Source organism: Ictidomys tridecemlineatus, chromosome 10 (assembly GCF_052094955.1).
Source record: "Ictidomys tridecemlineatus isolate mIctTri1 chromosome 10, mIctTri1.hap1, whole genome shotgun sequence".
Lineage (NCBI taxonomy): Eukaryota > Metazoa > Chordata > Mammalia > Rodentia > Sciuridae > Ictidomys > Ictidomys tridecemlineatus.
The window spans coordinates 49722387-49748052 of NC_135486.1; the positions used below are offsets into that span (position 1 = coordinate 49722387).

Sequence of the window (25666 nt, forward strand, 5' to 3'; positions counted from 1 at the left end):
CCACTGGCTGTGGTTATGCCTCAAGTTTCCTGTCTGAGGTACCATAAAGTTTATTCTGGATTCTTTGGGGTTTAGGTCCCCCTCCTCCCCTGACTTAAGGAAAGCAGCTAAAATCTAACACTTCCTGCCACTTCTATAGACAACTCTGTTTCTTGAAAGGAGCTCATACTGCATTTAGTAAGCAGCTATGGTGTACCTGCAGTTCCTTGTAGAGGCGATCCAGCTCAGCCACAGCTGACTGGTTGTCATGGTGGCCGTCAATCCTGCCACTCTTGAGCATCTCTAGCTGCCTTGTAAGTTCCTCTACTTTTGACACTGCTAGAACGAGTTCCCTCTGTTTTTGCTGGAACAGACTGTTCATCTGTTCAATTTCCTCCACTAGGAAGAGAACAATAATCAGAGTTGAAAAGAAAAAGAATGGACAACTTCCCAGGCAATCAGTCTTTATAATAAATTTTCTAACAGTAAGTAATCTTTCAAAATGCCGTAAAGTCAACCTATTTCTTTTCGAAAGCCACCGAAATCAACACAGACAACTCTAAAAGGTCTATGCTTCTATCTCAGTGCAGACATTTGTAGAATTTGCAGACTTCAGGACTTTTATTCTCAACTTCGTAATAGTAGATGAAGCTCCTGGACCACAAACATTTTAATTAAAATGGTATAGTAATAGATAGAGCTAATATATAAACAAAATTCCTGACCTTCAACAAATTATTTTTTTCTTCATCAAATTCTTAGTCAAGAAATAAAGAAAAAAATTACTATATTTTCCAGAGGTAATTTAAAAACTTTATTGATAACATCCAGTGCTGGATTCAATTGAGAGGAGCTTGCAATATCAAAACTGAAGTGAATTATGCTTTTAAAAAAAAATTTCTTTTTAAGGTTATCTACAAAGATTTATTTACTACAAATGTAAGTAAACTTTTTACACCAAACTGATTTCTTATGCTGAAACAGCTTAACATGTAGCCTTTGGTATTAAAGCAACCCTACTGTAAACAACTCACCAAGTTTCCCATTGCTTAGCCTCTTCTGTTCCACATGGCCTTTAAGTGCTCTCACTTTTTTTAGCTTGGCTTCCTGATTCTCAGCTATTTCTTTTAGCCTCTTTAGTTTCTCTTGCTCCGCAGCTTGTTGCTGTTGACGCTGATCTTGTTGTTTTAAAAACTTCAAGCGCTGTTCCTAAAGATGATTGAAAAAAAACAACAATCAGGCATATCATTTTAAACAGGTATGCCACTAACTTCAAAATCATCTAACCACAATCCTTGGATGCTGAGATTAAGGTGTACCTGTAAGACTGTTCTACCCTTACTATGTAAACTATATGCTGCCATCAAAATCACCCTGGAGGTTTGTTCAACACAGACACTCTTGAACCCACCTCAAAATCTCTAAAAACAACATTTTTTAACCAAGTGGCTCTAATATAGCAAACAAGCAGTAATCTTTGAACTAGTTTTCATAAAGTTTTGTTACAACTTTAAGAAGAAACTCATGCTGAATGGGAAGGCACTAAAAGAAAGCAGTTAAATGCACAGGATGTGGATTTGAGTTTAGATTCAAACCCAAGCTTAGCCATATTACCTGGGCAAATTATATAGCTTCACGAAGAAAACAAATCTGTTTCTTTCTGTATATAATAGATATGATAGATAGTAACTAGTTACTGTACTGAGGATTAAATTAAATAGAAAGTGTACATCTTTTGACAACTGCCTTGAAGAATCCCTGGCTAGCTGGGCACAACAGTACATGCCTGTAATGCCAGCACTTTAGGAAGCTAAAGAAGAAAAATTACAAGGCTAGTTTGGGCAACTTGCAAGACCTTGTTCTGAAGAAAAAACAAAAAGGGCATAGATGTATATCAGTGGTAGAGCACCCCTTGATTCAATCCCTAGCACTGCAAAAGCAAAGAAAAAATTCCTGACCAGGGCTGGGGATATAGCACAGTGGTAGAGAGCTTGCCTAGCATGTGCAAGGCGCTGCATTCAAATCCCTCACTTCGGGGAGAAAAAAAATCCTTATTACTTCAAAGCCTACTAGGTAACCTTTCATGTCAAACTACCAACTATCAACTTCAGTCACTGAAAGACTGGCTGGCTAAGTATACTGAGTGTGTAGACCAGGGGTTTGCAAACTACAGCCTGATGGCCAAATTCAGCTTGCTATTTTTGTAAGTGAAATTTTACTGGCACACAGCCACACCCATTTGTGGTTGCTTGAATAGCAAAGTTGAGTAACTAGTACAGAGGCAGCCATAGCTTACAAAGCCTAAGATATTTATGTAGCTCTTTTTTTTTTCTTTTTGGGTATCAGGGATTGAACTCCAGGGCACTCGAACTCTGAGCCATGTCCCCAGCCTTATTTTGTATTTTCATTAGAGACAGGGTCTCACTGAGTTGCTTAGCACCTTGCTTTTGCTGAGGCTGGCTTTGTACTTGTGATCCTCCTGCCTCAGCCTCCCCAGCCACTGGGATTACAGGCATGTACTACCGCACCTGGCTTAACTGTATAGCTCTTTAACGAGAAGGGTTTGATGGTATCTGGTTTAGACTAGAAGCCTGTGCAGGAGAAGCAGCAGTGAAAATGGTTTTGATGGTAATGAAGAAACTTCTTAAAATAATTTTCCTCATTCAAGTACAGGACTAAGATTAGTTTGTGGGTAATGTCCCCAAATTAAGGAAGCAGTCTCTTATTGGTGCCAAGCAGCATAAGGGGACAGTGTCAGCATCTGTAAAACTTACTCCTGCTACCGGCCAGGTTAGATCCTAGTGGCAAGGTGAAAAGCTCTTTATGACTTTCCTATGTTACTGAAACCCACACAAGATGGTTAACTTTGATCAAAATTAGGGATTAGGAAGATCTTTAATAACAGGGATGACACAAAGACTTCTGCAAAATGAAACACTTTGGATTTAATAGACCACAAGCAGCTTTTCATACACATTAACAATGGTAACCTATTAGATCTTTGAAAATACTACATTACCTTCGTAGCCAGCATTTGTTGCTGAGCCTCAATCTGTTGCTGCTGTCGAGATGCCATTTCTTGAAGTTCAGCAAGAGTCAGGTCCATTCTAGGACTATGAACCTACAAATACATATAATCCAAATTACTATTAGATGTTCACAAAGAGTCCTCCCCAAACATCTATTTATAAGCTTCATCTGAACCAATCATGACAAAATCAGTTAGCCATTTTTTTCATAATGTTAAACAGACCATTAATTTTTACATTCATATTCACCACAATGACTTAAAATGTAAGGCATACTAATATACATACCAACAATCTTTTAAGTTAGGAAAATAAATGGAAAATTTAGAATTACTTGTTCTATAGTTAATTTATATTAGGATTGTAATGTTTGCTCATTTTAAACACAGTACAGGGACAATGTCAGCAAACCTAGAATACAATCATCAGAACATCACTTAAAAAATATATTAGCAGGAGATCCAACATGGCGGCGGGCAGAGAGGCAGCGTTTTCAATACCCCCCCAGTGATGGGGTCATAAAGACACATAGAAAACGCTTAGATTCTACCAACGGAGAATCTCCTAGCAAAATTCCACTGAAGAGAGACCGGCCGGGAGCTACTAGGATTTTTTGAAGCGACAGATTGCCCCAGATGAGCGAATCCCTGCCAGGAGACGCAGAGGTTCAGATCCGCCAGCCACAGTCCGCGCGCCGCCCGTCCGCCAGCAGCAAACGTGACTGGGTCCCGCTAGCCTCCGAGATGCAGCTTGGCAGGAAGAAGTCTTTAGCCAAGCCTTCATGAATTATCGAGCTGGGAACTGAAGCCAACCGGGGACAGCCCAGTCCCACCCCTCCCTTCGGACACTCCAGAAAGGAGCCTGGGGCCCGCCATAGCAGAGAGGTGACGTATTCGGAGTTTGGCCGACGGAATTCCTTCCCAGCAGAATCCACTTTAGCAGGTGTGTGACTCCCTCCCCATCCAGATACAAGCAGCCAGGAAACTTCATGGACCTCTCAGGGGTCGTGTCTGTAGGGAAGCAGAGGGGATCCCCGACCCCCAACCCCCCATATCACCAGCGGTGACTCGCAAGGTCTTAGCCGCCAGTTTACCACAGCACTGGGGCTTAAATGGGACACGCGGTAGGGCTGCAAGTGTAACTAGATCTCTGGGGAACCACTTCTGGTGAACAGGACCTGGCTAGCTGGCTGACAGGAGGAAGGGGGGTAAGGGCCAGAGAAGTGAAACGGCTCTGGACTGACAAGTCTGAAAGACTCCCAGGTGATGCCTTACAGGGATTACTATGGGCAGGTAGAGAGCAAAAGCTCCACTCAGAGGGCACAGCTCCGCCTACTGGAAGAGAAGAAAATGGATCTCTAAGACTTCAATATTTTTTTTCTTCTTATCTCTCTGTTCCTTTCTCCCCTTTTCCTTCTCTCTTTCTTTCCCGTTTCAAGTTTTATTGTTCTTTTCATTCTCCTCTAATCCATCTATCTCTCTCTCCTCCTTTCTTTTTAAGAGCACCTTCATTTCCCTACCCCCCAAATTTCATCCCAAGCATTAGGTCTTCCATTACATGTAATTGTCTAAATGCAAATAGGTGAATGTCTCGAGGCTATCTATAGGGCTCCTAAATACCTAGCTACTACCAACACCCTGATCCAATCGCCTGTTAGTATCCACCTTCAGTAGAGCAATCTTCTAAAGTAGCCAAGACATACTAACCCTCGTACCATCATAGCACCTAACCTAAACATATAGTCCTAAGAACAAACAACAAATCACTATATGCATACAGAACCTGGAAGCCTTTTATGAATTGAATGAATCAGCTTTAAGGTACAATAAAGCCCAACATTTCTAGACATAATCTCCCACCTCAAAGGAGAGACAACAGAGATATATAAAGCCAAAACAAATGTATAGGAGAAAGCAGTTACAAAGTAGTCAAACAGAGCTGGAAAGTAACGTGAACAACATGAAAAAACAAGGGAAAAAAGGACTACAAACAATGCAGGACAACTTAAATCTACAGGAGGACCTAGAAGCATCAGAAACATGGACAGGGAAAGAAATCAAGGCATACCTAACTCAGGTGGAACAGAATATTAGAGAAGACATGAGACAGCAAGTCCAAGCATAGAAAATATATTTTGAAAATGAACTAAACAAACAAATTCAAACTGCAAAGAATGAGCTTTACCAGGAGATAGAGATTTTTTAAAAAAACCAAACAGTAATCCTAGAAATGCAAGAAACCATAAACCAGATTAAAAACTCTAATGAGAATATTACAAATAGACTAGATCAAGTAGAAGTCAGAACATCAGATAATGAAGACAAAGTTTATCAACTTGAAAAGAATATAGTCAACACAGAAAAGATGCTTAAATCTCACGAGCAATCTATCCAAGAGATATGGGATCTCGTCAAAAAAACAAATTTGAGAGTCATTGGGATAGAAGAAGGCACAGAGGTTCAAACCTCTGAATGGACAACTTATTAAATGAAATAATCCTAGAAAACTTCCCAGAGAAGAAAGATGGAATGGATTGCCAAATCCTGGAAACCTACAGGACCCCAAACATCCAAAACCGTAATAGACCAACTCCAAGACATATAATTATGAAGATAGCTAACAAACAGAACAAAGAGAGAATATTAAAAGCTACGAGAGAAAGGAGGCAGATTACATTCAGGGGTAAACCAATTAGGTTAACAACTGATTTTTCATCACAGACTTTGAAAGCAAGAAGATCTTGGAACAACGTATTTCAAACGCTGAAAAATAATGGATTCCAACAAAGAACACTGTATCCAGCAAAATTAAGCTTCAGATTTGACAATGAAATTAAAATCTTTCACAATAAACAAAAGCTAAAAGAATTCGCAGCCAGAAAACCAGCACTGCAAAGCATATTGAGCAAAATACTACAAGAAGAGGAACTGAAAAACAGTGCTCAAAACTAACAGTGGGAGGTATCCCAGTAAAGGGGGAGAAAAATAACAAAAGAGGAAAAACTAGCCAAACTAAAATAAATAAATAAATAAATAAATAAACATGACTGGAAGTACAAACCATATTTCAATTGTAACCTTAAATGTTAATGGCTTAAATTCACCAATCAAGAGACACAGGCTAGTAACCTGGATTAAAAAAAAAAACAAATCAATATGCTGCCTTCAGGAGACTCATGATAGGAAAAGACATACACAGGCTGAAGGTGAAAGGTTGGGAAAAATCATACCACTCACATGGCCCTCGGAAGCAAGCAGGAGTGGCCATATAAAATCAACTTCAAACCTAAGTTAATCAAAAGGGATAAAGAAGGACACTATATACTGTTAAAAGGAACCATCCACCATTAAGACATAACAATTATCAATTTGTATGCACCAAACAATGGTGCAGCAACGTTCATAAAACAAACTCTCCTCAAGTTCAAGAGTCAAATAGACCACAACACAATAATTATGGGGGACTTCAACACACCGCTCTCGCCATTGGACAGATCCTCTAGACAAAAGCTGAACAAAGAAACTATAAAACTCAATAACGCAATCAATAACCTAGACTTAACTGACATATATAGAATATATCAACCATCATCAAGTGGATACACGTTCTTCTCAGCAGCACATGGATCCTACTCAAAGATAGACCATATATTATGCCATAGGGCGACTCTCAGTAAATATAAAGGTGTGGAGATAAAACCATGCATCTTATCTGATCATAATGGAATGAAACTGGAAATCAATGATAAAAGAAGGAAAAATCCTGCATCACCTGGAAAATGAACAATATGTTATTGAATGATCAATGGGTTACAGAAGACATAAAGGAGGAGATAAAAAAATTCTTAGAGACAAATGACAATACAGACACAACATACTGAAATCTATGGGACACAATGAAAGCAGTTTTAAGAGGGAAAATTCATTTCTTGGAGTTCTTTCCTCAAAAAAAGAAAAAAACAACAAATAAATGAACTCACACTACACCTCAAAAACTTAGAAAAGGAAGAGCAAAACAACAGCAAATGCAGTAGAAGACAAGGAGTAATTAAAATTAGAGCAGAAATCAACGAAATTGAAAAAAAAAACCACTGAAAAAAAAAAATCAATAAAACTAAAAGTTGGTTCTTTGAAAAAATAAATAAGATAGACAGGCCCTTAGCCATGCTAACGAAGAGAAGAAGAGAGAGAACTCAAATTACTAACATACGGGATGAAAAAGGCAATATCACAACATACACTACAGAAATACAGAAGATAATTAGAAAGTATTTTGAAACCCTATATTCCATTTAAATAGAAGATAATGAAGATATCGATAAATTTTTTAAGTCATATGATCTGCCCAGATTGAGTCAGGAAGACACACACAATTTAAAAAGACCAATAACAAAAGAAGAAATAGAAGAAGCCATCAAAAGACTACCAACCAAAAAAAGCCCTGGACCGGATGGGTATACAGCAGAGTTCTACAAAACCTTCAAAGAAGAATTAATACCAATACTTTTCAAGCTATTTCAAGAAAGAGAAAAAGAAGGAGTTCTTCCAAATTCATTCTATGAGGCCAACATCACCCTGATCCCAAAACCAGACAAAGACACTTCAAAGAAAGAAAACTACAGACCAATATCTCTAATGAACTTGGATGCAAAAATTCTCAATAAAATCCTGGTGAATCGAATACAAAAGCATATCAAAAAAATTGTGCATCATGATCAAGTAGGATTCATCCCTGGGATGCAAGGTTGGTTCAATATACGGAAATCAATAAATGTAATCCACCACATCAATAGACTTAAAGACAAGAACCATATGATCATCTCGACAGATGCAGAAAAAGCATTCAACAAAGTACAGCATCCCTTTATGTTCAAAACACTAGAAAAACTAGGGATAACAGGAACTTACCTCAACATGGTAAAAGCTATATATGCTAAACCTCAGGCTAGCATCATCCTAAATGGAGAAAAACTGAAGGCATTCCCTCTAAAATCTGGAACAAAACAGGGATGCCCTCTATCACCACTTCTATTCAATTTAGTTCTTGAAATACTAGCCAGAGCAATTAGACAGACAAAAGAAATTAAAGGCATAAAAATAGGAAAAGAAGAACTTAAATTATCGCTATTTGTGGATGACATGATAATATATTTAACAGACCCAAAAGGGTCTACAAAGAAACTGCTAGATTTAATAAATGAATTCAGCAAAGTGGCAGAATATAAAATCAACACGCATAAATCAAAGACATTCCTGTATATCAGCAACAAAACTTCTGAAATGGAAATGAGGAAAACCACTCTATTCACAATATCCTCAAAGAAAATAAGATACTTGGGAATCAACCTAACAAAAGAGGTGAAAGATTTATACAATGAAAACTACAGAACTCTAAAGAGAGAGATAGAAGAAGATCTTAGAAGATGGAAAAATGTACCCTGTTCATGGATAGGCAGAACTAACATCATCAAAATGGCGATATTACCCAAAGTTCTCTACAGGTTTAATGTGATGCCAATCAAAATCCCAAAGGCATTTCTTGTAGAAATAGATAAAGCAATCATGAAATTCATATGGAAAAACAAAAGACCCAGAATAGCAAAAGCAATTCTAACTAGGAAGTGTGAATCTGGAGGTATAACGATACCAGATTTCAGACTGTACTACAAAGCAATAGTAATAAAAACAGCGTGGTACTGGTACCAAAACAGGCAGGTGGACCAACAGTACAGAATAGAGGACAAAGAAACCAATCCACAAAAGTACAACTTTCTTATATTTGATAAAGGGGCTAAAAGCATGCAATGGAGGAAGGATAGCATCTTCAACAAATGGTGCTGGGAAAATTGGAAATCCATATGCAACAAAATGAAACTGAATCCCTTTCTCTCGCCATGCAAAAAAGTTAACTCAAAATGGATCAAGGACCTAGATATCAAATCAGAGACACTGCGTCTGATAGAAGAAAAAGTTGGCTATGATCTACATACTGTGGGGTCAGGCTCTAAATTCCTTAATAGGACGCCCATAGCCCAAGAGTTGATAACAAGAATCAACAAATGGGACTTACTTAAACTAAAAAGTTTTTTCTCAGCAAGAGAAACAATAAGAGAGGTAAATAGGGAGCCTACATCCTGGGAACAAATTTTTACCCCTCACACTTCACATAGAGCCCTAATATCCAGAATATACAAAGAACTCAAAAAATTAAACAATAAGATAACAAATAACCCAATGAACAAATGGGCCAAGGACCTGAACAGACACTTCACAGAGGAGGACATACAATCAATCAACAAGTACATGAAAAAATGCTCACCATCTCTAGCAGTCAGAGAAATGCAAATCAAAACCACCCTAAGATACCATCTCACTCCAGTAAGATTGGCAGCCATTATGAAGTCAAACAACAATAAGTGTTGGCGAGGATATGGGGAAAAGGGTACATTTGTACACTGCTGGTGGGACTATAAATTGGTGAGGCCAATTTGGGAAGCAGTATGGAGATTCCTAGAAAAGCTGGGAATGGATCCACCATTTGACCCAGCTATCGCCCTTCTCGGACTATTCCCTGAGGATCTTAAAAGAGCGTACTATAGGGATACTGCCACATCAATGATCATAGCAGCACAATTCACAATAGCTAGACTGTGGAACCAACCTAGATGCCCTCCAATAGATGAATGGATAAAAAAAATGTGGCATCTATATACAATGAACTATTACGCAACACTAAAAAATGACAAAATCATAGAATTTTCAGGGAAATGGATGGCATTAGAACAGATTATGCTAAGCGAAGCTAGCCAATCCTTAAAAAACAAATGCCAAATGTCTTCTTTGATATAAAGAGAGCAACTAAGAACAGAACAGGGAGGAAGAGCATGAGGAAAAGATTAACATTAAACAGAGACGAGTGGGGGGAGAGAAAGGGAGAGAGAAGGGAAAGCATATGGAAATGGTAGGAGACCCTCAATGTTACACAAAATTACATATAAGAGGTTGTGAGGGGAAATGGGGGGGGGAACAAGGGAGAGAATTGAACAACAGCAGATGAGGTAGAGGGGGAAGATGGGAGGGGAGGGGAGGGGGGATAGTAGGGGATAGGAAAGGCAGCAGAATACAACAGTCACTAATATGGCATTATGTAAAAATTGTGAATGTGTAACTGATGTGATTCTGCAATTTGTATTTGGGGTAAAAATGGGAGTTCATAACTCACTTGAATCAAATGTATGAAAGATGATATGTCATGAGCTTTGTAATGTTTTGAACAACCAATAAAAAAATATGTATATTAGCACTAAAAAAAAATCCAAGATACAATGGGTTATCACTAGGTATCACTAGGTTATCTTTAGTTAACCTATCATGTCAAACTACCAACTATTTGGTAGTTAGAAATCCACTCTTTATTCACACTATCCTATAGTATCTAGCCTGTGCAATAGAAATGAGAAATAAACCGAATCCTGATTGGTAAGGAAGAAGTTTAACTGCTTTTACTGACAGACAATATTGAAAAAATTTAAATATCATTTACAGTAGCTTCAAAATGAAGTATACAGGGATACATTTAACAGAAGTACAAGACTTATACAATAAAAATTTCAACGCACTGCTGAAAGACCTAAAAAAATGGATATACATGTTTATAAACTGAAATATTCAGTATCATCAATATGGCAATTCTTTACAATTTTTTTTCCTTTGCTATACTGGAGACTGATCCCAGGAATACTCTACCACTGACCTATATCTCCAAACTTTTGTACTTTTTATTCTGAGGCAGAGTCTCACTAAATTTCCCAGGTTGGCCTTGAACTTGAACTTGCAATCCTCCTGCCTCAGCATCCATAGTTACTGGGTTTTATAGATGCGTATCACTGTGCCTGGCCCAAAACTGATCTTTATTTATTTTAAGAGAGAAAGAATTTTTTAATATTTATTTTCTAGTTTTCGGCAGACACAACATCTTCGTTTGTTTGTGGTGCTGAGGATCGAACCCGGGCAGCACGCATGCCAGGCAAGCGCGCTACTGCTTGAGCCATATCCCCAGCCCCCCAAACTGATCTTTAGAGCAACTGAATTCCAATCCACATGCCAGCAAGCATTTTTTTAAAAGTTGATAAACTGATTCTAAAATTCATATGGAAGTGCAAAGTACCTAGGAGAGCCAACACAAATTGGTAAGCAGGTTGGAGAACTTACACTACCCAATTTGAATACTTATGAAGTACCAATAACCAATACAGTACAGAACTAATGTCAAGACAGACAAGTAAATCAATGAAACAAATACAAAGAACAAAAACTGGGGCAACTGATAAAGGTCCAAAAGCAAATGAGAAAGGCTTTTCAAAAAATATGGCTTGTACAACTGAATATCCATATGCAAAAAGCAAATGAACACTGATGCTCATTCAAATATTAATTTTAAAGTGATAATAGATTTAAACATGAAACCTAAAAGTACAAAACTTCTAGAAGAAAACAAAGGAAAAATAACTGTAATCTTGCTTAGGTAAAGAGTAGGTACAACATCAAAAGTATGCTCCATTAAAAAAAAAAAAAAAGGCACTTTGGTAGGCCTATAATCCCAGGAGCTCAGGAGGCGGAGGCAGGGAGATTTCAAGTCCAAAGCCAGCCTCAGCAATTTAGCAAGGCCCTAAGCAACTTAGCAAGGCCCTGTCTCAAAATAAAACATAACAATGGCTGGGCATGGGGCTTGGAAGCGCCCCTGGGTTCAATTCCTGCTACAAAAAAAAAAGAAAGGAAATCAACTGTACTTCACCAAAATTAAGAACTTCTGTTCTTCAACAAGGCACTGGGGGGTTTGTTGTTGTTGTTGTTGTTTGTTTTAAAAAAAAGACAAACAACCATACTGGCATGCCCCTGCCGTCCCAGTTACTTGGGAAGCTAAAGTGGGAGGATCATTTAAATCCAGAGTTGAAGACCAGCCTGGGTAATAGCATAAGACCCCACCCCTGCCTCAAAAGGGGGATAGGAGGGCACAAGTATTTGGGTTTGATCAGAAAGCAGCACTATGAGAAGTGGGGAGAGGGAGGACAAGTCACTTGCTGGAAAAAACAAAATTGAAAATCAAACATCTGATAAAAATTTTGGATCTAGACTATAAAGAACTCTCAAACTCTCAAGAATATAAACAACTCAATAAGGAAAACAAATGAATAAAAGAGTTTAACAAATATTTCATCAAAGAAGATCTAAGGAGGGCAAATAAGCATATGAAAATATGCCCAAAATCATTATTCTTTAGAGAAATATAAATTAAAACCACAATGCAATACTATTACACATATATTAGAATGGCTAAAATTAAAGACTGATGATACCATTGGTTGGAATGTAACAAAATACAATCACTTTTGAGAACAATTTGGCACTTTCTTAGAAAGTTAATATACACCTACTATATGATTAACTATTCCACTAAGTATTTATTCAAAAGAATTAAAAGCATTTGTCACATAAAGACTTATACCCAAATATTCACAGCAGCTTCATGTAAAATAGCCCCAAACTGGAACAATCCAAAAGGATAAAAGAATTGTGCTATATCCAGACAACAAAATACCACCCTCAGCAAGAAAGAGGAATTAACTATTGCTACATACAATAATGTGAATAAACCTAAATTATGCTGAGTGAAATAAAAAAAGAGTAGATACCAGATGATTCCATTTGATAAAATTAATTTGTAGTGACAATAAACTGACCCACTAAAATTTCTTGAAGACTGAGATGGAAGCATAAGGAATGAATTATAAAAAGATATGAAGAAACTTTTGGGGGTTGGATACTTTCATTATCATCATTCTAGTGATGGCTTCATAGGTAATACGTATGCCACAACTTAAATTATGCACTTTTTTCAGCAGTACTGGGGACTGAATCTGGCGTCTAATGCATCAAATTGTACACTTCAAATATGTGCAGTTTATTGCATGTCAATTATATTTTAACAAGAGTTTTAAAATAATTTTTACATAATCTACATTCTAATGTAAATTTGCTATAAAGTGGAGAAAGGTAATTTTAGCTAATCCCTAATGGAATTAAAATTTTTGAGCTCTAAAACGAAACATCTTCCAGGTATACTGAGATACTCGCTTAAATTCATAAACAATAGCCAGAGCATTCTCATAAATTTTCTACTTTTCCAAAAGTGATTTTTAGCAACAACAACCAAAAAAAAAAAAAAAAAAATCAAAGGAAAAAAAATACTTCCTTGAACTTGTTCTGCATTTATTTTGTTAAGAATTTATAATATATTCAGCATCTAACTTATATGATAGCCATGTAGAAATCATTAAAAATTTCCATAAAATTTAAAATAACCTTTAAAAAGGCCCATTCTTAACCACTATTAACAAAGTAACAGTGATTAAGATTTAAAGGTTAAAAAAGTAATACTGTTGCATATATTATTTGTATAAAAACAACCACTTACGCCATTCTCCTTTCTTCGATGTTCCGCAGGAATTTTTACACCATTTCTTTTCAGACTTGGATCCTGAGATCTTGGTCCGATCACTAAGCACAAAATTCAAAAACTATGCATTAACACTAGTTGACAAATACTCTTTTGTCAGTATTTCATTTGAGAGTTCTATTATTGTTGTTCTTTGATACTTAAATTGAATGAACACTTAAAATATATTCTAATAACAATGGAGTTAAGATTTTACACCAGCCTACTTTGGAAAATCAATTACATAGAACTGTGAATAATTACTAGCACTAAGGAGTATCACACCTATTCACAAGACAAACAGTGGAAAAACAGATAAAATTAACATGCTTCAGACTATGGGTCATTCATGTCAACTGCTGATAGTTACTCACCTACTTCTCAATTTAGCTACTCAGTAGTGATATCAAAAAGGGCTTCACTCAAAGAAATAACTGAAAATTAAACTGATCCATCCTTGTACCTTAACAGTATTTATAACTCATGTTATAAGAATGCATCATAAAAGGAAAAATAATTAATTCATGTTATAAGAAATAAGATCAAAAAAGAGAACTTTTAAATAAATTAAGCTATACCTGTAATTCCCTGAATTAGAAAAATTATTAAATTACATTCCAAGAATTCATATTTCTTTGAATCAAATGTCTTTTGCCAAAAAGCTTAGCAAAAATTCTCATGTCAAAACATAAACATATTCATCCTCATAGTCAAGTATCACACACACACATAACTCTAACGTATTAGCTTTATTTTTTAAATATTGCTGATTCTCTAATGGAATAGCTCAGATAATCTATCACAATATTTCTGCAAGAAAAAATCAAATACAATTTAAGAATAATTATTTTCTTTGCTGCCTCAAAGAAGAAAGTACTTAACCAGTTTTTCCTTAACATAATCAGTTGTGTAATTAAAGTCAAAGCAAGAGCTTTAAAACTAATTTCATACACATTATAAGTCATAGGTCCAAGTTGAATTGAAAAAATAATAAACAATAACCATAAACATGGTTACAGTTTCCTAATCTTTAGTCTAGAAGTCAACAGGGTAAATTAACACCTTCTTACAGGAGAATGAAAAGCAATCCTGCTTTATCCCAATCTAAACACTGTGTGGCACTGGTGTTTTGCAACAAAGTGAAACATCTCTTTTATCTTCAGATTGCATGTCTCACATTACACACCACGCTGAAATTGCATATTGCACTATTGGGAGACTATTTAATAATTTACTCGGTACTACACAGCAAGATATTTCAACTGGAAGATGAACAGACAAAATTCGACTTATTAACTAGAAAAGGACATATGTAATAATGTAAATAATGAAAAAAATAAGATTCAAATGCCAATTAAAAAAAAAAAAAGCTTAAAGAAAACAATATGCATACAGATACCACTGAAAGGCATGTAAGTCAGCCTGGTCAAAGTGACTCAGGTTCCACTCCTGGCTCTGCCTCTAGGTGTATAGTCTCTGACGTCACTTAACCCCTAAGTATCAGCCTTCTCATCCAGAGTAGAGAAGACCTAGGTCAATTCTGTGCCCTCCTCTAAATGTAACCACTTTTAATAGTCAGGTGCCATATGGACACTTATATTAAAATAACAGTCCACTAATTAACATATTACCTACATCCTAAATCCCAAGAAAATTGTCCTTAACTTTCCATTTTTGTAAATTCTACCATTTTTGGAAATACTTAGTAATCCGGCTTTTACCCATGGATTCCTACTGAGAACAGTACTGCCTGATGATCCCAGAACTGAAGCTGCTCTTTTTTCCACAACCTACAAGACCTCCAAGGTCCTAGGGATGGCCATGCCCTCAATGTCTAGGACTATTTCCAGCCCCTATCTCTCTACCCAATGTATTATCTTCTACCCTCTCCTTCTTACTATCATCTGTAAACCCTGGTCACAACCCTTGGTCAATAAGTGATCACCTGACTCCACTTTCTTTCTAGCTTCAAGTTCTGCCTTTATTCTGGAACATTCTACTACCCCAAAACTAGCCTCTCAGTTCTATAGCCAAAAATTTTTCCATTCTAATTCAGGCTCATTTCAGGGTCCAACCCGAGATGATTTCACCTAAAAGTGTTGTACCTTTGAAATTTTAAATTCAAACTTTCTACCCATCTCGATTCCTTTCACTATGCCAGCTCATTAATCAAATTGAAACTTTCGATCTCTGGACCCCATCTACTCTTTCCCCACTGCCCCTCCTATTTTCACCTCTTCCCCACCCAGGTTAGATGTCACCTTGCCAATACCACATTCTCCCTTGTCCCATGAACTTCCATTGAGTTTGTCTGGCAAAACCCCAAATTTGGAACAATCAAACTGTCTTTTCCTCTTTTAAACCACTTGAGTTTTAAAGTACAACTAGAGAAAAACCACACATGGTCTCAGCATCTCTCATCTCAGTGGGCCTCAGGGCTGGTTTCCCAAGTAAACACACTCTTCTCTTCTCCACAATAGCTTCAATTGCTGCCCTAGGTCCACCACTGACACTTTCAGGTGACTTTACTTCTCATCACAGAGAAAAACCATTTTCAAGATGAGAAACCCCTTCATTTGCTCCCCCAAAATGCATAAATTTAACTGCAGCTGCCCCGGTTTTCTTTCTATTAGTGTTCAAGGGATCCCTCCTCTTGCCTAAGAGGAGTCTCTCCAGCAGCGCTGTGGAAGCACCTCCTCAGAAGTCTTGCTACCAGCTACTCCATCTCTCTCAGAACTTCAACCTCCTGCTCAACTGCCTCCTTCTCATGCACCTAAAAAACAATAGTCAAATTTCTCCCACCTTCAAACAAAACCATATCCTTTTGTTTTGTCTCCCCACTCACAGGTCTTAGAAAAGCAGTCTATCCCCACTATTTCAACTTTCTAATCTTTCCTTCATCTCTCAAATTAGCTGGCTTCCCATCACATGTCACCTCTCCCCCAGCTACTGCAATGCACAAAACACATGCTCAAATATCTGTTATGGTTCACAGAACGCTACCTACCCACGTCCCTGCCAGGGTGGCGTTCGTGACGAAGGAAGAAACGAACTTCACTTCTCTGACTTCCAAATCGTTGAAGAACATCAAACATTCTCTCATTATCAGCAACTGGACGTTCTAAAAGAAATGAGAAATCACATTTCTACAAGTAAAATAAAGATAAAACATACTATATATCATTGATACAAACTATACTTTACCTATATAGGAAATACCTGGCATCCTCAGACATTTTTTTCTTTCAGAAGCTCTTTGAAAATAAAGCTTCATAGATTTTCTACACTTACAATCAGTCAAGCCAAGATGAAAGACTAGAAAGAGGAAGGTATTAGGCCAGCTATCAAAAGCTTCAGTCTAATCCAGCAAGCTCTTATTCATTGTAGCTATGCCATTTAACCTCTGTGGATTTTGAACATTTCTGTAACCTATTAGAACAGGGTCCCTCCTAACATTAATATTTTGATTTCCTAAGTATACAAAGGTAAAATTTAGAAGCAACTTTCTAAAAAGCCTAGTCTTATTTTTTCAATTACAGTCTTTAATACAGGCTATTTCTAATTATAATTTAATGTAAAAAAGTCAGATCCATTTTCAAATAAAGGATATTCATTATGGTGAAAATATATCTATTTGGACCCTCTACTAGTGAGAATGCCAGTTTTCAGAACTTTTCTGGAAGCTTCCAGAGAACCCATCTGAGTTCACCTCAAAAAATCTTCACATCTCAGGAAAGGAAGCTGGATTAAAAAGGCAAATGTAGAGTTTGAAAAGACAACTGCTTACAAATCAATGGCAATATAATTTTTAAATATAAGAATGCTAAAATAGCCTAAAAATCTACACACACTTATCAGTAATCAAAGACAGTATCTCGGTGCCTTAAATAAATAACATGGACAGAGAATGGGGCACCCAAGCATTCAGCAGCCAATTTTGTGAATAAACCCTGAACTTAATCAGCCTGGCTGGAAAAAAACAACATGCAGTTCTAGTTTTACTTTCAGTAATGAAACATATCGAGTTGACACAGATAATCCTCTTCTAGAAACTATATAAATTCTAAGATGAAAACACCCACATCTGAGAAGACAGCCTCCAAAAGAAATTCTGAGTAGACTCTCCACTCTCCATCACAAAACACACACACACACACACACACACACACACACACACACACACACACCACACACACCTCTTAAGAAAGGAAGGAAAATCTTCAGGTCCCTAGAGCAAAGAGAGAACTCAGAGAAGTTAAATTAACTTCCAGGCCATATAGTACTGCCCTGGAGGATAAGGCCTTTTTTATGAGCTATAGGAACAAAGGTTCTGGTAGCCCTGTGACAGCAAAAGATCAGGTGCTAACCTGCCCAAACTAATAGAAACTTCAAAGGTTCTCAAAGCTCCCTATGAACACCTTTCACTCTATCTCATATCTTTGATATTTCTGCCTGTGTGACACTGGACATGCCATTCCTGACATGTCCCTGACACCCTGTTCAACAGATAGAGCACACCCATTTTGGCAGTTACTGAATTGTAATACAACTGTCATCTGATACTTCTTTCTTCTTCTGCACCATAAGACATTCAAAGGCAGAAACTTTCATCTTTGTATGTCTCAAAATTGCACACACAATAAGTATTGAAGAAATGCTCACTAATATATGAGTGAATAGTAAGAAAATGGAAAGGGAAGGAAGGAATCAAGAAGGGAGAGTAGGAGCTTTAACACTTACAGAATAAAATAATAGAGTACCTTTACAAATTTGGAGTAAGAGAGGTTTACTTCAAATTAAACACCAAAAAGCCTGAGATCAAGAATAGTTTTTTCCTTAAAGCCTACAATCAAGAAGGAAAGGCAAAAGCCAAAGGAATTATGAGCAAAATCTGAAAAAAAGAGAAACCCAAATGGCCAATAAACAAATGAAAAGATGGGCAACCTTACTGGTAATCAGAAAAATGCAAATTTAAACCAAAGACTTAGTATTCAGCTATCAGAAAAAATTAAAATATTGTAAATGTTGATGAGGAATAATTTTGAAAATAAGTGGAAAGAATATTCATGGAGGGAAATATGGTAATATATATTTCTTTGTTAAATATGTGAACCTTTAACCCAATAATTCCACTTCTTGGTATTCACCCTAGAGAAAAACTGGCACACGATCAAAAGAGTCTATTAAAAGGATTTTCACTGCAGCGTGTATAAAAACAAGAATAAAATTAACATAAATGTTCATGAATAAACAAACAGAGCAACTGTAGTTTATGAAAATTATGGAAAATTATGTGATAAAATAATGATATAAATTTATACATACTAATCTGAAAAGATCTTCCTGGCTATGTTATAAGGTAAAATAATATGCTAATACGTATCTACAAATGCTTATTTACATTAAAAAATAGAAACAACACAAAATTATTTCTACAGTTGCTTAATAAATGCAGAAAAAGGGTCTGAAAAGCTATCTGCTAAATCCTAAGTGATTACATCAAGCGAGCAGGGAGTAGGCTTGGGAGAACAGACATCCATTCTGTCTGTTCATTTTTCTCTTCTTATAAACAGAACACAGCCAGGTGTTCTCATTAAATTGTTTTAAATTAGGGTTGGAGCTAGGGCTCTGTGGTAGAGCACTGCATAGAATGCATGAGGTCCTGGGTTTCAACCCCAGCACTGCCCCCACAAAAACTCTTAAATTTTTGTAAAAAAAATTAATTAAAAAGTTATGAAAAAGAAGAACTTTACACATCAACATCACATAGCTATAGGTTACTCAACTCAACTGAGCAAGGCACCAGAGAGGAAAGGGAATAAGTAGGTAGAATTGAGAGCTTCCCCCAATACTTTGGAACAGAGAACACTTCTTCCCCTAAGATGTGAAGAAAAGGTGGGCACACATTCAGACAAAATCTGATATACCGAGGAAGGATGGTTTCAATTATCTCAGTAAAGCATAAAGCAAGGTTAAGGGAAAAAAAAAAAAAGGTATAAAGCAGCTGGGTGTGGTGGAGCACATCTGTAATCCCAGCAGCTCAGGAGGCTAAGGCAGAAGGATCATGAGTTCAAAGCCAGCCTCAGCAATTTAATGAGGTCCTAAGCAGACCCTGTCTCTAAATAAAATTCAAAAAGTGCTCGAGATGTGGCTGAGTGGTTAAGTACCCCTGGGTTCAATTCCCAGTATCAAAAAAAAAAAAAGAGAGAGAGAGTAATGTAAGGAGATTAACCAAGAGCAGTTAGAACTTCATTTACTCAATTAAAATATATTTAATGTGCTCCTACTAGGTGCCATGCATTCCCCTGGAGCAGGAGAAAAAGCAAAGAATAAGATAAGCCAGGTCTCTCTTCTCCAGGTAGTTGATACTCTAATATGTTTGGGGCTACAGAGATTATTAAGACAATAGACCAATACATACACACAAAAACTCAGACTGACATGAATTCTTTTTTGGGGGGGAAGAGTACAGGGGATTAAACTCAGGGGCACTCAACCACTGAGTCACATCCCTAGCCCTATGTTCTATATTTTATTTAGAGACAGGGACTCACTCAGATGCTTAGTGCCTTGCTTTTGCCAAGGCTGGTTTTGAACTCATGATCCTCCTGCCTCAGCCTTCCATGCAGCTGGGATTACAGGCATGCGCTACCATGCCCAGCATGAATTCTTCATATTAAATTAGAATGATATAACAGAGAACTAACTTCAAGGCTATTTTAACAGGATGTTCAGGAAAAGCCCCTCAGAGAAAGTCAACATTTTAGCTGGAATCAAAATGGCCATCAGAAGCCAGCAATGGCAAAATTGAGAGTAAGAGCAATAATGATGGTGGGCAATACAGGCACCTGGAGCCTACTGCCACTGGCTCTAAGGTGGAGTGGAGTTTACCTTCAAAGAGTATTTGAAAAGCTGCACGAGGGGACAAGAAAGGAAATGGCACCAGATGACAGCAAAGACAACAAATTCATAGGTCTTTACAATCTCAAGATAGAATTTGGATTTCATTCCAAGTGGAAAAGAAGAGACTAAAGAGCTTTAAGCAGGAATATGGTTTTTAGTGGGGGAAATGGGGAAGGGTACTGCTGAGGATCAAATTCAGTGACTTGAACCCAAGGCCTGTTGAACACTAGACAAGTGCTCTACCACTGAGCTACACCCCGCTCCCAACTGTTATTTTAATAAGAGATCACTTGGTCTTCTTTATGCAAATTGTCTATCTGGCTTCTATGTATAGGAAAAAAAAAGTAATTCAGAGAGAGGGCAGAAAGGCTTTTAGAACATGCAAATGTGGAAAAGTCAACCAAAGATGAATAAAAGGTCCTGCCTAATAAGAAGAGATGGCTAGGATGAATTCAGAGGCCATGAATGGAACAAACTCAATTAACACAGTGTGTACCTCACTCTGAGGACACCTGGCACCCCAAATAGGAGGAAAAGAAAAACCATGAGTGTTGACCAGGGCTGTGTAGGAACAAGGCAGAAATGAGGGAAAATTATTCTCATGGTTACAAATTCCTATGGGGCCAAAAGAAGGAAGGCTTCCCCATTTTAGAACTCCAAAGAACTACCCTGAAGGATTGATTTCAAGGCTTACAATACTGCCTATGAGATCTTCACTGCATCCTGCTCTACAGTTCCTCAGCACTGAATAGCTTTCCTAAAAATGAAAGAGAGGGCAAGATAATCAAGAAGTCTCAAATGTCTAAGTAAAGCCTAAACATGCAAAAAATACTTCTGAACACCATACATTTGACCAGAACATCCCAGAAGCTTTCACCTAGCATGTCAGCCATCTGTCCTATGACCTGTTAATTTTATACTGCAGTGTCTTCATCTTACTGCAGAAAAAGAAAATTTCAAAAAGACTAATATCACAACAAAGCTGGATGGAGAACACTACACCCAGAAGGACATGCTCTTCTACAGTTTATCTATGCGTGAACGTAAGTGTTCACACAGTGCCACTCCTAGAACCCCAAAATAGTAGACAGCAGAACTGAAGCACAAAGTTGGTCTCATACCGGAGCCACACCACACTTCAGCCAAATGGCAGTCGCTCTCGCCAGGCTCTTTGCACAGATCCACCACATCTCTGCATATCGTCTCTGGAGTAACTGGAACTTCTGTGAAGTGCTGCTCATTGTTACTAAGGTACACTGTCAGAAACATCTGAAAATAGAAATACAACAGTCACCAGTACTATCTACATGGGTGGGATTCACCTTAGAGTTCTTCTCTGAACAAATCCCAGTTGGAAACACAAATATGCAGCACAGCAGTCTGGCTGCTCCTTTGCCGAAGTAGGGTGGGGATCTGACATGGTCAACTGGATCCCCACCCTTCCACAGCAGTGCTTGCAGAACTCCTGGAACCCCAGATATAGTCAAAGCAATTCACACAAAACTTCAAATCAAATCTCTTCTGACAGTTCTATTTATACTAAATTGTTTACCCAATAATTAGATTTTGGAATGCCCCCAAACCATACTAAAAATAAATATTTTCATCAATTCTTTCAGAGTTGATTAGAAAATATCATACTTATATTTATTTATGTGCCTCTCTCTGGAAGAATACATTAGAATATATATAATATGTGCTGCTTCTGAAGGGAAGAATAGAAAACAGAAGACAGCCAGAGGAAAATCTAATCTTCCTATTAAGTGCATGTATTACCTATCCAAAAAAATTTTAAACTTAACTGTTTTAATCAAATTAAATACCTACTCTGGAGTATTAAGATTTCATTCATAAGTAGAAATGATGAGCTAATTATGCTTACCTGACCTTGTATGTAAACATTCAGGCCAACAGATGATTAAACATATTAAAAATCTTTCTTCAAGCAAAAATAAACACTGTATCTTTAAAACATTGCTACTAAACAACTATTTTCATACCTACTAAATCATCACAAATTTTAAAAAACCCGTTAATTCTCAATGCTGAAGAAACTAAGTAAAACATCAAATAAGCTTTTGATGGCAATTAATAAACCCTATGTTCATTCAATTCCATGAGTACCTACACTTCATGAAAACCAATATGTATCAGGATTAAAAATATATATTTTTTTGAAAGAATTATCACACGGTAAGAATTTATCCTGTAAAAATAATTACAACCAAAGAAAGGAATGCAAAGGCTATGGAACATAAACTTGATGGGCAGGACAGGGATTAATGAGACTATGATAGACATTGGGGAATGTGGGGCTTTTATGACTGCAAAAAAAGAAAAAAAAAGAATGAGTAGGATCTGCAATATGCTCATAATGACACAAGGATAATATATAGCAGTCACAGCATCTGCCAACAGTCACTCAATACCCCCTGCCACCTTAAACTTCTCAACCCATTACTGAGAACTGAGAAAGCTGTGTTAGGCACTTCTTTATGAAATAGCAGTGTCCAAGTAGGGATGATGATGAAAGAAACTATCCAAAACATCTGACTGGGGCCACAAGATAAGGTAAGAATAGAAGGAGACATGTCCCAGAGAAAAGCTAACATCTGTGGGTTTGGAGCTCCTCCTTATACTAAACCCAAATTTTCTTAAGGTGGTTTGAGTCTCCACTTTTTGTAACCAAATCTCCTCCATGCACACAAACATCTGAAACATACAAGGTAACCCAGAAAAATTAAGTAAATAGCATAACAACAAAAAATACAAAATACAGAAGAAAAGCTAGAGACTCCCATGCCAATTATCTCAGGTTTTTCACATTCTAATAAACTGTACTATATAGAGATACATAGTTCCAGGTCCTTCATTTAGCCAACAAGGCAGAACTTAAAACTGCTACACAAAAAAATCATAAACCCTTGATAATATCATTTGAAAAACTAAAGATTAACTAAGCTCACAGAATTCTACCCTTGCTGCTCCCCTGGTCAAAATACTTGGCATACCTAATGATAGAGACAAATAATTTACACACTGGTATTAAATAATACTTCTTCATACTCCCCAGCCACAAACTTTCTTTGAAGTTTATCACTCCAAAAATAGAAACTGTTTTCATTGTAAATATGAGACTTGAAGATGTTTATTAAATTACAGAAATACTGGACACTTAGTCCAAATACTAAACACGCTGTATAACAAATAAAAGGCTATTATGTAATATAATAGCCCCTTACCTTTGTACACTTCATCTTTCAGAGTACTTTCACACACAGTCTTACAAACTTACATCAACTCTCAGATAAACAGAGCAGGTATTATTTTCTCTTTAAAAATGAAGAAAAAGACTGAGAGAAGTGATCTCCCTAGCTACTGAAATGAAGAGGTCAGGGTACAATTCTGTTTTTCTGATCTTTCCTCTATTCTTTTCCCTTACAGCAGGAAATATTAGCCAAAGTAATTCAGACCCTAACAGTCATCTGGTCTTTTACTTTTTGGAAAACAAACAGCTTCATTTATTTAAAGGTATAATTACAAATAAGAATGATGAGAGATGCCATCCTACTTAAGGGTCCATTTCCCCATAGGATTAATACTGTTATGAACAGCAAGTGCACGAGCTGACCCGATTTCTTCTTTCATGTATGAGGACTAGCTCTGTAATGATTTTAGTAATTACACTGAAGTCTTCAATACAAGGCCAACAATGTGACATTTCTGTAGATTCCTAGGCAGATCTGACTCGAACCTCAAATCTGTTCATAATTTGACTGCCTCAAGGAAGTGAGATCACCTAAATAAGGCCACCACTCTGAAAGTCTTTACGACTTTTTCAGAGTCTTTTAAGTTCCATAATAGTTACCATTTATAAGTGTTTACCAGGTACCAGGGTCAAGGCAACATTGCAAGGTCTACAACAGACCCTTGGGGTCTGTCTACATCTGTCCACACCTGTGGCTGCCCCCCCCATTATCTTTCCCATTCCCACTCTGCTCTACCAGTGTGCTTCTTACTGTTCCACAAATATGCCAAGCATGTTCCAATCTTGGAGCTCTGCACTTGCTGTTCCTATTTGGAATGCTCTTCCCTGCATGCCAGCAGAGCTTACTTCCTTATTTGTCTCATGTCATTACACAGATGTCACCCTCTCAGGTAAGGCTTCCCTGCTTGCTTACTTAAAATTCCAGCACCACCACCACCCACACACACACATCCTAGTTCACTCTGATTTCTTACTTGACACAGTCACAAACATACCACGTATTTTATTTATTTAACTCATTTTTCTAATGTGACTCCCCTACTAGAGTATAAGCCCCATACAAAGGTCAAGGACTTCTTTGTTAAGTACTGGATCTTCAGCACCTAGAACTACCTGGCATATAATAAACACACAACATGTAAAGCCTGTAGACAGCATTGCATTTTACAGATGAAGACAATGAAGCACAAAGAAATTAAGTGGCTTACCAGGCCACATAGTCATTAAATGGCAAAGCCAATATTCAAACCTAAGTCTGATTTCCTCCATGGCCTGAGCTCTCAACCACTATTTTATCTTACCATCCTCTTCCTTAACAGCATACAGGCAAGGACTTTTCCAAATTCGGAGCACACAGTGCTAAGTGTGTCACTGCTACTAGTTCTGTCTTTAGGGTAATATTTTTGCCCAGTACATCATCTTATCTCTTTTCATTATAAGTTTTCTTTCAGGTATTGCTAAATGGTCTAGCATACAATCTACAGCAAAGCCATATACTCTGAAATCAGAGCATGTCCTCTAGTTTCTTCATGTTATACCCTGCTAGTTATTTTACTTCTGTTCAATGTTTTTTTCATTAATTTAACATTTATAAATTATATACTGCACAGTAGATAATTTTTGCTAAACAGCTATCACAATGGAAAATCCAAAAAGAGAGAGCTATGTGGAGGAGGGATGCAGTGAACACAGACAGAAGAGCCAGGGGAATAAACAACCCAACCTGGCTGCTTCTCTCTCATATCCCCCTCCTACTCCCCACTGAGCAAATCTGAGGTAAAGCCAGCTGGCAAGGGAGCACAGATGCAGTTTATAGAAGTCATCCTCCTGAGGCACAAGGCAAGGAAGGTAGATGAAGGTAGAAAGTAAATATGGAGAAGAAAAAAAAAATCAAAGTCTGCACAAAAGCCCTCCTCTCTGTACTATGCAGAAAGGGCTCTTGAGCAATGTGCAACTATCTAAATGAAATGATGGCACAAGCCCTGCTAAGTTA

At 37.3% G+C, this 25666-nt stretch overlaps 1 protein-coding gene across 1 annotated transcript in view; it reads right to left on the reverse strand.

Annotated features, from left to right (window-relative positions):
* Nucleotides 1–25666, reverse strand: part of Tp53bp2 (tumor protein p53 binding protein 2) — a 63228-nt gene that overhangs the window by 19335 nt on the left and 18227 nt on the right. The window contains exons 2-7 of the mRNA XM_005326514.5: nt 21527–21674; nt 16510–16623; nt 13482–13564; nt 2999–3100; nt 1014–1188; nt 197–378 (exon numbers count right to left, since the gene is read on the reverse strand). Coding sequence (XP_005326571.1) covers nt 197–378; nt 1014–1188; nt 2999–3100; nt 13482–13564; nt 16510–16623; nt 21527–21674 — 804 coding nt within the window. The remainder of the gene's footprint in view (nt 1–196; nt 379–1013; nt 1189–2998; nt 3101–13481; nt 13565–16509; nt 16624–21526; nt 21675–25666) is intronic.